Source organism: Tuber melanosporum (genome assembly GCF_000151645.1).
Source record: "Tuber melanosporum whole genome shotgun sequence assembly, scaffold_9, strain Mel28".
Classification (NCBI taxonomy): Eukaryota; Fungi; Ascomycota; class Pezizomycetes; order Pezizales; family Tuberaceae; genus Tuber; species Tuber melanosporum.
This window is the reverse complement of record NW_003299139.1, coordinates 1155755-1170142: the sequence shown is the minus strand read 5'-3', so window position 1 is coordinate 1170142 and position 14388 is coordinate 1155755. Positions and strand designations below refer to the sequence as shown.

Sequence of the window (14388 nt, the reverse complement as noted above, 5' to 3'; positions counted from 1 at the left end):
TTCAATTGAGAGCTTAAAACCCATGGACTAGTTTATTCTTACACGTATATGTACTTACATAATATAACGATGATCAGGGTATATTTTCATGTCTATCAATCGCATTTCACCTTGCTTGTGTGTAGAGCATTCGGCTACATACTCTACCATAACCGACAGTTGGCAGAAGGTGGTTGAAGCCCACGGAAGTAGGGCTATACTGGTGAGTAAGTTAAATAAACGAGGATAACAGGAGGACTGCATGACCTGCGCGGACCAGAGCTGTGAAGCCATAGCTGTTAGGATGTGATTACCTGGGGGCTATGTTTCAGTAACCCGAATATAACTGGTAAAAGGCTTATAATACACTTTATTTATTGACATATCATTCACCCCTAACTTGAAGAAGGGGCTATTTGCTGGACTTGCTCCTAGGGGCTCTCCGCTTGTGGCTTGCTAGAGGTGCGTGCCGGGTGATCTACATCATATATTATCACTCGGTCTGTTTGACGCACCGGCCCACGACTAACCACCAGATTCCAACACCAACAAGAAAACATTTGGGAATCATACAAGGTGGCAACAAATATACAGACAAGACATCCCCCTACAAAGATAGAATACAAAATAAAAACCTGTATAACCCCGACGAAAAAAAAACAAAGTCGTAGAACACAGACCGGGGAAGGGTCTTCTTTCACGTCGAAATCGTTAAGAGAAAAGGAGACTAAAAAGACCCACACGCCTCTTTCCGCAATGCCGAGAAACGAATATGAACAAGAAAGAACATAAATCTGGGAATTAGTACAGATGCTTTTACAGAACGAAGAAACCCTCCACCCGGCTCAATTGCCTTGTCAAGGTGACAACGAAGGCAGGTTGGGAAATAGTTTGCCTCAGCTGCCGGAGCTAGACAGCCTTGATGCTGATCAAGCCTGCCGACTGCCAAATGAGCGTAATATCTCGTGCGGAATAGAGCCGAAAAAAAAATGAACCTCGGAACCTTGTATGCCAACTGCATCCCTAAAGCATCATACTTCTTCGCCTAGCTCCAATCCCGGGCCCAGGCGGGCCTAATCTCCTTCGTTCATCATCGCCTCCATCCTCACTCGTCAGATGTCCGCTGCTTTTTACACCCCTAACTGTCCTTGCCCCCTCACTGCCAATTGGATCTCCACCAAGCGTCACCCGTCTGGACCCACAAACACCTTCGAAAACCCCTTCGTTATCCTCCACTTTGGTAGATGAAGGTGGAAGATGGCTATAAACCTTTTTCCGGGCGGTGCTGGCGTCAATCAAAGTTCGGTGATTGCAATCAGTAGAAGGGTCCGGACCTTCAGTAGTTACCGTTTTTCGTTTCCCCTCACCATGCCCAAAGGCCGCCCTGGACCTGCCTTCCTCCTCATTCCCAGGGTTCATACCATTAGGTGGGCAGTGCAGACTACTAGTCCTCCTCTTTCGCTGGGAAATTACGCTCGGGGGTAGACCTGACTCCAAATCTTTTTCCCTTCTCTCTCTCTCTCTACTTGGCTTCCTTTCTAATAAACCTCCGATCCCTCTTTCCTTGTGCTTTCTTAGATCCTCCTCCAATCGCGAGGTTTGCGTTGGCAGCGGCATGGGTGGCAGGTTTAGCCATTGATCTTCATCGTCCGCATCTTCTGGGTCCTCACTCTTGACTTTGAGCTCACCCTCTACCACAGACTCCTTACTCCTGGATCTTCCAGCAGAGCTACGCTTTTGAGTCCTACCCTCACCCCTGGCCGCTTCTGCAGCTCTGTCGTCCCGCCTCATCTTGTCGCGCAGATTTGGCAATGCGTAATTGACCCCTGATTTCGCTCGTCTAGAAGCGCGCACGTTTGTGGGTTGCTCGGTATCCGGTGGAGATGGGTCGACATCCCGAGCATGGGAACTGCGGTAGGCTTTCATTGAGGGAGGAGGGGGGAGGTCGACTTTTTCGGGTTTTCCATAGCCCTTCTCATCTTTGCCTAGGGCAGAGGCTATTCTTGCTTTCTTTAATGGTGAATTGGTAGGATCAGAGTTGGTACTTTCTGTATCTCGAGTGTTAGACACGCCCCGACTTTTCAAACGATGTGGGGAGGTATTAAAAAGATGCCGGAACTTACTGGGCCCCAACGCTCGTCTGCTGCTGGTAGAGATGGCGGGCGCAATAGGGGGCGCATATTCTTCGCCAATGGAAACAGAAGCTTCCTTCCTCTTTCTCGCGTCAGAACTCAACACGAGCCGGACTATCTTAGATGGAGCCCCCTCCTCCCTAGCCTTGTGTTGTCCCTCCTGCGCTTGATCTTCCTCAGCGCTTCTAGGCGCATCTGCGGTCCCCGCACTTTCGACTCCCCCAACTGACCTCACTACTTCAATTGGCTGCTCGGATATTTTGGAGAATTTGAATTCCATGTCTGCTACCAATTCCATAACTGCCTCTGCTTCTCGTTCGAACTTGTGCTTGGATGCCTTACTTATGGTGTTTTCGTTTGATGGCGCAGGTGGTTGAGTTTTTGATGGCACAGCAGGTTTGTTGAGTACCCCTAAATCTATTGCCATGGCACTATCTCTCCTCCGTCTCGGCCGGATATCGAGTAAGCTAGAGACGGGGGGTTTCAGGTCTTCATCAGAGTCGTCATGTATGTTATCTTCTAGCTGTGGCGGAGGTAAGTTGATTTCCTCAAAGCTGGGACATAGGGGGTCAGTTAAAACGTTCGCAACCCCTATTTTGTTATGAAATGGCAGGTGTGACCAAAGAACGGGGAGAGGAAATACTTCAGGCTGTTCCTCCTATGCTCTTCCACGTTTAGGCTATTTCGACGGGAACGAGCATCCTCATGAATTGCAGGTAACTGCCCATCATGCATCTCTCCCAGTGTGAGTTGGCTCTTCCATATCCTCTGGTGATGTGAAATTATGTTGGCCCTTGGTTGCCTAACTGCTAATTTTCCTGTCATAAGTTAGTAACTTCGCTCGAATACCGGATCACATGTCGTTTACGACTTTCAAATGCAGCCGGATAACTACCTTCTGGCGATGTCGTTATAGCCTGTTCTAATCCCTTCACAATCCCACCCAACTCTGCAACCTTTTCCTCCAGCTTCTTCTTAGTAGCCTCGACACTCTCTACTACCACTCTAGCCTTTTCACGCCTATCTAACGAAGCCTGTAGTTTGATCACCTGCTCCCTAAGCTCAATGTTTTCTGTGAGTAGACGGGTTGTCTCGTCTTCCAGGTTTCGAATTCGGACTGATTGGGTGGAGTTGACCCTACGGCGGTCAGTATCAACAACCACTCATCCAAACATAACCATTGGGTAGATGAACGATGCGATAGTTGACCGACTAACCTAGCTATTTCACGATTCTGGCGCAGGAACCGCTTCTTGACTATTGCGTATTAAAGACTCTGGTCAGCAATCATGCGGTTCAAAAGAAAATGAATGGGTAAACAAATATAAAGCATAGTTTGAACCATGTTCAATAAGCCAGATATACTGTAAACAAACTTACGTGCTTCCAGCGACTCCGTCTGGGGGTCATTAAGTCTTGCCATGCATTAAAGAGGTGATATAAACCAGCCCTTGAGTGGAGGATTTGTGTGTAGTTGAAAAATAGAGAAGGACTAACGATGTGGTGGAGGACTGAGAAGGGTATGGAAGTGTAGACAGCGAATATGGTTGTTTGCTAACACCTGTATCATAAGCAAGAAGGGCATGGAGGAACCGGGCATTGCTTGTTGATGTTTCGCCTAAATAGGTTAAGCGTATGTTTTTTCCCGCGCGACCGCGTCCTGTCCATGGCAACCAGATGGTCTCTCTGTGTGACCGCTCTAATGTTTTTTCTTTTACGCCTCAAGAGCTTGGAGTTGCTCTTCCACATCACTTCCTCAACATCTCTTGATATCAATCATCTTTCAACGTCCCAAAGATGGCCAACCCGTATCCGAACCGTTATTCACAGCATTTCCGGCAGCCATCTGCCTCGGGGTCATCTGGTATGGGAGGATCTCAACAATCTCCTGCGTTGTCTGCCCGGATAAACGAGAAGAAGCAAGAACTTGAGAATCTACAAGCTCTACGGGATTTATCAGCGGGGTTAGCATCACAGATGCAACAATTGGAAGAAAAGCTGGGAACACTAGCAGACGGAACAGAAGGTTACTATCCCCTACCAATCTCAGATCGATAAATGCTAATAAGGTTGGTTGTACAGCTGTTGCCGCAGTGTTATCCAATTGGCACAACGTTCTACGAGCTATAGCTATGGCTTCTTGTGAGTTACTAGAAGTGTGATAACAATGAGGGATCAAGTGCTTACTGTTGTAGCTAAAATACCCATACCGAAGGACCCCGCAGCTGACGACAACCCGTTCGCACCTACGAAGAAAACGGATGAAAACGAAGACCTAGGAAAGGATGGAAATGGCGTCCCAATGCCACAGACACTCGTCAGGATCCCGGTACTACCACAACCATCGAAATGACCTACTGGATTGGATTATATGAGATCGCCGCTCTTTTGTGTTGGTCGGAAGCTTATTCTCGGTTTGAAGGTGTGGTTGATCGCATATGATTGGAGTTTGGAGTTTTGATTAATCGCCCATAAAGATCGAGATATCCTTGGATAAAGGGAGTAATACATTCCACCTCCTTGACGTTTTGAATCCCCTCTCCCAAAAAATGTAATATCACGTGATTGAGTGACTAAACCCTAATGACATCAGCCCTGAAATCCCCCACACTTTGGAGGAAACATTTCCCCCTTCTTTCCCCTCAAACCGTGCCTCTATTCGAAGCTCTCCATTACCACAATTGACACACCATCTCCCCCCCACGATTCCAAATAGCATACAATTTACGTTACTAAATTAACTGGACAAGGCTTTGTTAACAAGAGCAATGGCCGACCACTCACACTCCCACTGCCACGACGAACACTCCCACGGCCACGGAGAGGGTGCGCATGACCACTCCGGTTTGTGCCTCCCTAAACTCCATCATAAAGCGGAATCCAATATGCTAACTTTACAGACGACGTCACACCCGCCATTCAATCCTCTCTCTACAAGCACATAGACTTTGACAAGATAACCACTCTGAACGAAGCTACTCCCGGCAGCGGACGAGATGTCGTTAGGAAATCCTGGGAGGACCGGCTCGCCGGCACCCCCACCGTCGAAAGTGATGCAGACGAGGAGCTCTTAATGTTCATCCCGTTTGTACCCCTTCCTCCCCACCCGACTGACTAACAAACAAACAATCGGGGGATATTAAGAAGACAATATCAGGTTTACCGGCCTCGTAAAGCTCCACTCAATCCTCATCGGCGCGAACCCCGGAATCTCTGCCCCGAAAACCTTGAAGCTCTTTTCAAATCGCGACGATATGGACTTTACTTCTGCTAGCGACACACAAGCCGTACAGACACTGGATCTCCCAGTGCCGCCTCCCGGAAATGACAGGGTTATGGAGCTCCCAGTGAAGCGAGCGTTGTTCAACAATACTAGATCCCTGACTCTCTTCTTTGAGAATAATCACTCGGATGGGGAGGAAGTTACGCAGATTACATATTTGGGGTTTAAGGGGGATTTGACTGAGTTGAAGAAAGAGCATGTCGTTACGCTGTATGAGGCCGCTGCAAACCCAGCGGATCATAAGAACTTGGTCCCAGGTGCGAAGTATGGTTCTTTAGGGTTGGGCGGGAGACAGGGCGATGGGTTTTAACGTGATGAGAGAAAGGGTGCAGTTTCTTAAATTTTCGGCTGAGGTCAATGCTTGGTCGGTTCAGTTTGTCAAAAGGTCTTTGAAAGGTTGTCTCGCGGTTTGTATTATTCATTCTAGCTGGGCTATTATCTTGAGCGGGGAGTTCTTAGGAGGTTCTCTCTCTCTTTAAGGTCCGGCCCTAGCATATGCGTTGGCGATGCTTTTTTTGCGTCCCTTTCTTGAGCGTGCGTTTTTAGGTATCATGCTTCTCTTGTTCTTCTCAATAACCAACCTGGCATTCATGAAAGGCAAATACCCTAGAACTAGCATGCCACCCCTCTAGATCCATCAATTCGCACCTCATGTATTCGCAATGCCAGGGAGCATGATATGAAAGAAAATGAAGCCCAATCGCCATTGAAGACGGAAAAAATATACATATTTAGACTATCAACGTCTTGCCGAACTTCCCGGTTCGGCTATGAAGGGACTTCGCCGTTCTTCCTAAATGTGACCTTCTCGACCCCGACGCTCTCGACTCCCTTCTCGTCTGTCCGAAGTTGGTAGACATAGAGCACAAGGACACTTCCTTGGACCTAGAGATAGTTAGACCCGGCCCCAACCCCCATAGCTGTTAACCGGAACCAAAATTAAACTTACATCCATCAAGCAGAAACTGGGGACAATAGGCTCGTCTGTTGAAACCCACCCACCAGAGATGGCACCAGTTGCAGATCCTACACCCAATCAGCACCCTGTTTTCCAATCTCTAAGCCTCCAAAATCCCTAACCTGGGTTAATGAAGAACCTCCCCTCAAGCTCATACGCCTCAAATCGATGGGTACCACCCCAAACCAGCACATCACAATCAAGTCTCCTTGCTTCAATTAGCAATGAATCACTATCGCCCTGTGGTACAATGGTATGGCCGTGGGTAAACCCAATACGCAGATTCCCATGGGTGACGACTTTCGACAGTGGAAGGTTGGCAGCTTCCGTGTCGAAATCGCCCTTGACAATCTGTAACTCTGGAGCCACACTTCGAAGGAAATCATAAGTTTCTTTGTCTGTCAGGTTCCCTAAGCAAAGGATTTGTCCGATCTTTCCGGGGGAGAGAAGTTTGCGGAACTGGAAATTGTTAGATGGCGGGGTTGGAGGGGTAGCTGGACTAGGGTGGGAGAGAAAACACCTTGGCTGGAATGTCCTATAAGGGAGTTAGTTTACCTAATACTCGAACAGCCTTGGGAGGTTAAGGAGAGGTGTTACCGGAGCTCTATCTGGGATATGGAGATCTCCTATGCAAAGAACTAATCGGGAGGCCATTCGATACCAGAATATTGCTTAGTTTGGTTGCGGGTCGTCTGTGTGTTAAACAATTAGCTTGACCACCAAGAAGGCATGAAAAAGCAAGGCGAATCACTGGCTATCTTTGGATTGGCTCCGGTAAGAGTATTGGTTGGTGGTGGAGGTGGTGGTGGCCACGAAATACAGTACCGGTACATATCACTATTTGAATACCGCCTCTCAAGCCATTGAACTTATGCCCCTAAAAGTTAAGATAAGGTTACCCGGAAGATCTCCACATCACGTGAACCCGGCCACAATCCAAATCTCCAGTGAACAGCAAACATCTTGTCACAGGGCATGTCGTCTCGGCATCGCGTTTATCGGTATCCTCACTCGGCCGCATCCTGTTACCGTACTGCAATCTCGTCTCTATTGACATATCACATCTACAAGTACCGTACTGTAGATACCGGTAGTATCAAAAGCGGTATTTTTAGAGGACAAAAAATGCAAATTCTCTGCAATAAAAAGATATTACTAGTATGCTGTTTCGATATAGTGTTCTGGTTCTCACAGTCTCAGCGTATTTACACTTTCTAAGAACCCTCAATGCTAACATATGAAAATGTCATATTATATTGTATGCAGTTATAAGAAAATTCCTGAACAGGTTGTTCTCTATACCTCATCACAGGATCCCTTATTCCAGTTAGTACTATACAAGGTTGCTATAATTATTATTATTATAAGATTATATAATACTATAGTAAATATTAAACCAATATTGCACTATTTTAGAAAATTATTTATGCTCTTCTTTTTTAACTTCACATTATTTCTATTATTCTACTTATATTATTAGGACTCTAGTTATAAAATGAGCATGTGTTAATAGAAAATACACTCTTGGACAACAACTACAAAATATTTATTTTTGCTTCACCATCTAGCTTGAGGTGTAGAGTATATATCTAATAGTTTAAAAAATATTTTTATAGTAATGACCTCTCTAGCATCCTCTATATGCAAATTTTTTTTCTTTTTTTTTCAAAATCTACTTTTTAGTATATTATAAAATAACTTCAACTTCTGAGGTATAAGTACATGTTAGGAGTACCGAGACCCGATATCTAAGAACCACCCTAAGTAGGGTAACCCCAATTGGAATCAGAATCTCTGGTTTCCAACACTTCCCTTCAGCCCTCTTACGGGACCCATATGTCATTATACATATTGATCTGTTAGGAATACCAGAACCTGATACCTAGGAACCACCCTAAGTAGGGTAACCCCACTCGGAATCGGAATCTCTGGTCTCCAACACCCCCCTCCAGCTCCCTTACGGGGCCCACGCATCATCATATATATAAATCTCAGTTGTGTCCTGTGACTATATTACCACAGAATTGAAGGTATTAAAATAATACCATATATGTTGTTGCCGTCTGTCCGACCGGATCCTGTTCGCAGGATATATGAGAGGAGACCTTCGGCTAAGTCTGGGAAGTGGAACGGAGTGATTCCGTCAACTACTCAGAGAGTTACTTGGCTTCAAACACATGATACCTTTGGCATGGGCCATAGGTAACAGGACGATTTTGTACAAAGAGATGATATCAAGCGGTAAAGGATCTCTACTAGAGACTAATACATTTACATCTGCCAGAAGAGTCTAGAACTCTAAAAAGACACTACCAAAGAAGCCAATGAACTTCACGGAGTGTTGCAACTGGGTTTCGAAATACGTCGTAGCCATGGGGTGATTCTCAATACTACAATGGTTACTGAAACCTACTATCCAGAGAGCAACCAAGGGTTGCTGACCGAGGGATTAATTACCAATCTGGTGGGATAGCTTCCTGCAAGTTAATAGGAAGTCATCTAGAGAAAATATATCAGTTGAGTATGGAGTTACAAAGGATTGGAGTCAGATGACCTACGATAGTTGTAAGGACGACCACCTTTGCAGATAAAGCCGTGGATAAAACTGATCATTTTATCAATGGCAAAGACAATTGGAGCCAACTCATTTCGACTTAAGAACTAGGCCATAAGTCTAAAGACTCTGCTAATCGAGATATTACTATTGGGGACAGTACGTTTTCTAAGAAGAAATATCGTAATTACCAAAGAGGGTGTGATGGTTTTCAAGGTCCACAGGTGTTCGCACCTTGGAAGAAAACTCGACGTTGCAAATTACGATTGAAGAAGTACATAGTTGTATGATAAATAGATGTAGTCCATGAACACTCAGATGTGGAATATAAATATCGAAGTGCCTCCCAAGCTTTAGACATCATCAAGCAACGGAGAAGAGACCTTAACAATATAATATTGTTTTTATAATTCTACCCTACTTTACCTATTTTACTTCACTCCTAGCAGTCATAAATAAAACAAGCCAAGTCCGAGCCTTCCTAGACAATCTCTGTCTACAAAAACGAATCTCAATTGGCCTAGACAACCTTGAATTCTATCCAGTTGTCTCCGCCTAACATGATCTTAGTTGCATAACTCAATAGAAATATTATGTGACATCTTTCTAAAGGTCATATGTTTAACTCCTGTTGTCAAAGTTATTTCTGGTATTGAGTTATTTTCTACCGATGCTACTTATAACTATAAGGCTCCCTGCATGACTGTTAGGTGGAGACAACTTGATATACTTCAAGATTGTCTAGGCCAATCGAGATTCGTTTTTGTAGACAGAGATTGTCTAGGAAGGCTCGAACTTGGCTCGTTTCGTTTATGACTACTAGGAGTGATGTAAAGTAGGTAAAGTAGGGTAGGATTGTAAAAACAATATTATATTGTTAAGGTCTCTTCTCCGTTGCTTGATGATGTCTAAAGCTTGGGAGGCACTTCGATATTTATATTCTGCATCTGAGTGTTTGCTGACTACATCCATTTATACAACTATGTACTTCTTTAATCGTAGTCCACAATGTCGAGTTTTCTTTCAAGGTGCGAACACCTGTGGACCTTGAAAACCATCACACCCTCTTTGGTAATTACGATATTTCTTCTTAGGAAACGTACTGTCTCCAATAGTATTATCTCGATTCGCAGAGTCTTTAGACTTATGGCCTAGTTCTTAAGTCGAACTGAGTTGGCTCCAATTGTCTTCGCCATTGATAAAATGATCAGTTTTATCCACGGCTATATCTGCAAAGGTGGTTGTCATTATAACCATCGTAGGTCGTCTGACTCTGATCCTTTGTAACTCCATACACAACTGATAGATTTTCTCTGGATGACTTCCTATCAACTCGCAGGAAGCTATTCCACCAGATTGGTAATTAATCCCTCGGTCGGCAACTCTTGGTTGCTCTCTGGGTAATAGGTTACAGTAACCATTGTAGTAATGAGGATCACCCCATGATTACGACGTGTTCCGAAACCCAGTTGCAATACTCCGTGAAGTTCGTTGGCTTCTTTGGTAGTATTCTTTGGAGTTCTAGACTCTTCTGGTGGATGTAAATATATTGGTCTCTAGTAGAGATCCTTTACCATTTGATACCATCTCTTGGTGCAAAATCGTTCCATTACTTATGGCCCGTACCTAAGGTATCATGTCTTTGAAGCCTAGTAACTCTCTGAGTAGTTGATGGAACCACACCATTCCACTTCTCAGACCTGGCCGAAAGTCCCCTCTCATAAACCCTGTGAACAGGATCTGGTCGGACAGACGGCGGTGACGTATATGGTGTTATTCTAATACCTTCAATTCTGTGGTAATATAGTCACAGGAGGCAACTGAGATTGATATATATGATGACGTGCGGGCCCCGTAAGGGAGCCGGAGGGGGGTGTTGGAGACCAGAGATTCCGATTCCAAGTGGGGTTACCCTACTTAGGGTGGTTCCTAGGTATTGGGTTCTGGTATTCCTAACAATGACAAACCAAGAACCTTTAACTGAAGGGTTAAGATTCTATCCTATAGAAGTGCTTCTCCTCTACACGAGGATTGATATTGGATATAAATTTGGTAGCTGGATCAGAAGATATTGAGCTTCGAAGTAGGTGACCTAAGAAGGTTGCATACAAAGCTTTACAGAGTTAATGACTGCGGAATTATATGCCAATCTGGTAGAATAGCCTCTTGTGAATTAGTAGGAAGTCATTTGGAAGATATCTGTAGGTTAGATAAGGAGTTATGAAGGTTTGAAGTTGGTGACCTAAGATGGTTGCATCTATGACTACTTGTAACGTGTTCGCAGGGTGCTAATCACGTTATCGGGAATAGATACGATAGTTGGCAGGTGGCCTACTCTTCCAGAGAGGAGGCGAGAGCTGAGAACTAAAGGAGGCTTCGAGGGTGTACTGGGGAACAAAGAAGTAACTGTTCAACCAAGTATATTGAAATACTGTCTGTTGAAGTCTGCCTTTTCTATCATAGAAACAGGCGGTCTTTAAATACACAAATCTGTTCATGTCTAGCATGAACGAAACTAATCAAAGGTATCAATCGATACACTTTGGTAAAACTCCTTAAGTATCAAAGCGATACTTAAAATAAAACATAAAATAAAACCAAGTATCAAACGATACTTAAAACAAACCAAGTATCAAAGCGATACTTAAAACAAAACATAAAACAAAACCAATAACCAAGTACCCGTACCGGTTACACTACTCCTGCAGACACGACCTGCAGATGAAACTGATCATTTCATCAATACCTTGAGACAATTGGAGCCAACTTAGTTCAGCTTGAGAACTAGGCCATAAGTCTAATAACTCTGAAGATCGGATAATTGCTATTAGAAATAGTAGGGTTCTCAATTGTCAAAATAGTAATTACTGAAAAGGGTATGATGGTTTTCATGGTCTCCTAATATTCGCACTTCAGAAGAATACCTGACCTTGCAAGTTATAGTTAAAGAGGTATATAATTTGTATGAGAGATAGATGTAGTCCGCAAATACTCAGATATGGAATATACATATCAAAGTGTCTCTTAAGCTTTTGGACATTATCAAGCAACAGAGAAGACACCTTAATAATATAATATTGTTTTCACGATTCAATTCTACATTTTCATACTGTTAGTAGTTATAAACAAAATGAGTAATCCTCTGAGCCTTCCTAGACAAATATCTGTCTACAAAATGAATCTCAATTGGCTTAGATGATTCTGAATCTATACAGATCATCTCTGCTTAACAGTACAACTAATAATAATTGCTAATTCTTAAGTAGTTGTGGAGTTATTTGATATTAAAGTTGGCTAATCTGCTGATTTTTACTCCTTGCATCAAATGAAAAGTAGCCATATCTCAAAAATGTTTTCTGGAGTCTCTTTTGTTATAATACATTTTTCTACCCATAGAAAAAATGTCCAAGAATGTCACAAATGTGACAGGATTTCCCATGTGATTTCATTACGAGTCATAGGTCTCATACATATGACTCAATCAAGTCATATAATTTGTTTATATTATGATTTGTTATGTTTTGCACATGACTCAATTATGAGTTATAGAGTTTTACGCATATAACTTACTGGAGTCATATGACTTGTTTATGTTATGATTTATTATATTTCATACAAGATGCGATTATAAGTAATAGGTTTTGTGCATATGACTTGTTTACAAGGATTTCACATGACTCATAGTTATGAGGCATCAGAGTTAGGGTTGGTGAAAAGAGGACAATATAAGGAGGCTGGTACGGCTGAGAAGGATATGCTCTTCACACTTTGTTCTAAGTAATTTCCTTACTTATTATGTTATATAAATAAAACACCTTTACACTCTTCATTCTTTATATTTCTCATAAGCCTAAGGATAATATCTATATATATTACGACAATAGGCGTTACTTAAGAAAGTTTTGGTAACACAGGTCAAAAGGCCTAAGAACTATTGAAGGAAAAAGATATATATATATATATCAAGAAGAGGTATCATTGCCTATTGCTATATATTAACAGAAACTTAGAAACATTACAAAAAGGCAGGTTTTAATTGGTATAGGCTTAAATATTACTTATTGTAAAATTTCTTTATGATTCTGACATGGTTTCCTCATAGCTAAGTTACTAGTTACTATATAAAATATGTAATCTTCAAATACCAATACCTATTTTGGAAAACATTTTCTTATAATTTCTTCTAGTAGATTTCTTTATTTATACCTATTAACTCTAACTATTAGACAGAATTGTAACATTTTAACTTAAACTAGTATTTTGATTGATTACATTTTGAGTTATTTCATAATCAAGGTAAACTAGTTTTGATTGTCCAATACTATACTCAATATCCTCCTCTTCCTTCTCCTAACTACAAGTATCTCTTAACTATTACTTACAAGTTATAAATGTAGTATATGTAAAGCAAAATCAAGTGAGAAAAAACAACTTGATGGTGCAATATATTTGCCTCTGGTATTAAGATTTATATTGTTATGCAATTATCATAAATTACTGTCAGAGAGAAGGAAATACAAAAAGAAAAAATGACAATTAATTTGTAAATTTAATTTTTAATTTTATTATAAAATATAAAAAAATAGTCTATTATTGACAATGCTTATCAGATTTTATTCTTTTTCTCAGTATTTACTGTTTTTCAAGGAACAGGTCAGAGATAGATATTTTCATCACTTGAGCTTATAAGATCCCTCAGATTTCCTACAATTTTATTTTTCTTTATGGATCTTTCTCCTACTTGTATTAGTATTATCCTACCTACCATCTAACTAATTCCTCCATTCCATATGTGTATCTTTTTTTTATCCTTATATATTGGAAGGGGATGGGGCTTCCTTACTTGTTTTTTTTTTTGTTCAGTTGGTAGATTCAGATCTACTAATACTATCTATTATTCTGTTCCATCATATATAATCAATTTCCTATGTATCAGTATTTGTTTGTTAATTAGAAAATAGAAAGAAGGTCACAACTCACTTGAGAATTTCATCCTGCTTATACAGAATATTCCCACCCACCAGTCTACCCAAAATCTGTCCTACTGGTCACAACTCTACAACTGTTTTAATTAGTAAATATTTTTCTCAAATACTTATTCTCATAGATTATTCTCCTGTTAATGTTAGTATATTCTGCTTTTACTTACATTAGCAAAATTCTCAAGAAATACAGTTCCCAATTCTTCCAACATGTTATCAATATATAATAGCAGGTTGCCTACCCACCTATCCTTACAGAGATTTTTTAATATGTTGGCAGGTTGTCCATCCTGTGATAGGGGCTTCCTCTAGGAAGATAGATCCCGAAGTTGCAACCACACTAAGATGAATTCTTCTGGGAACAGATATAATAAAATTTCAATGTCTTAGCAGTAGAGTTTGAAGAAACAAAACAGTAAAACTTAATATTATTAAAGTACAGCTTTACTCAATTAAGTCCTAATCTCAAAAGATAGCTAATTGCCAGAGTAGAGGAGCTT

At 41.9% G+C, this 14388-nt stretch overlaps 4 protein-coding genes; 2 read left to right on the top strand and 2 right to left on the bottom strand.

Annotated features, from left to right (window-relative positions):
• Positions 1 to 518: 518 nt before the first annotated feature.
• GSTUM_00011766001 (uncharacterized protein) lies at positions 519 to 3534 on the bottom strand (the record flags this gene model as incomplete). XM_002842125.2 has 5 exons in its annotated part: positions 519 to 2665; positions 2755 to 2929; positions 3007 to 3248; positions 3329 to 3368; positions 3492 to 3534. 5 exons carry the CDS (start codon positions 3532 to 3534, stop codon positions 1003 to 1005), a joined length of 2163 nt encoding a protein of 720 aa, XP_002842171.1. The 3' UTR covers positions 519 to 1002.
• Positions 3535 to 3866: 332 nt separating this feature from the next.
• GSTUM_00011764001 (uncharacterized protein) lies at positions 3867 to 4641 on the top strand. XM_002842124.2 has 3 exons: positions 3867 to 4137; positions 4194 to 4253; positions 4307 to 4641. Exons 1-3 carry the CDS (start codon positions 3909 to 3911, stop codon positions 4462 to 4464), a joined length of 447 nt encoding a protein of 148 aa, XP_002842170.1. The 5' UTR covers positions 3867 to 3908; the 3' UTR covers positions 4465 to 4641.
• A 118-nt stretch (positions 4642 to 4759) lies between these two features.
• Positions 4760 to 5811, top strand: GSTUM_00011763001 (uncharacterized protein). XM_002842123.2 has 3 exons: positions 4760 to 4955; positions 5012 to 5195; positions 5269 to 5811. Exons 1-3 carry the CDS (start codon positions 4880 to 4882, stop codon positions 5702 to 5704), a joined length of 696 nt encoding a protein of 231 aa, XP_002842169.1. The 5' UTR covers positions 4760 to 4879; the 3' UTR covers positions 5705 to 5811.
• Positions 5812 to 5905: 94 nt separating this feature from the next.
• GSTUM_00011762001 (uncharacterized protein) lies at positions 5906 to 7137 on the bottom strand. XM_002842122.2 has 6 exons: positions 7104 to 7137; positions 6950 to 7044; positions 6873 to 6887; positions 6475 to 6811; positions 6344 to 6420; positions 5906 to 6279 (listed from the first exon to the last, which is right to left on the bottom strand). The coding sequence occupies exons 2-6, from the start codon at positions 7004 to 7006 to the stop codon at positions 6163 to 6165; spliced, it is 603 nt and encodes a 200-aa protein (XP_002842168.1). The 5' UTR covers positions 7007 to 7044; positions 7104 to 7137; the 3' UTR covers positions 5906 to 6162.
• Between the last annotated feature and the right edge of the window lie 7251 nt (positions 7138 to 14388).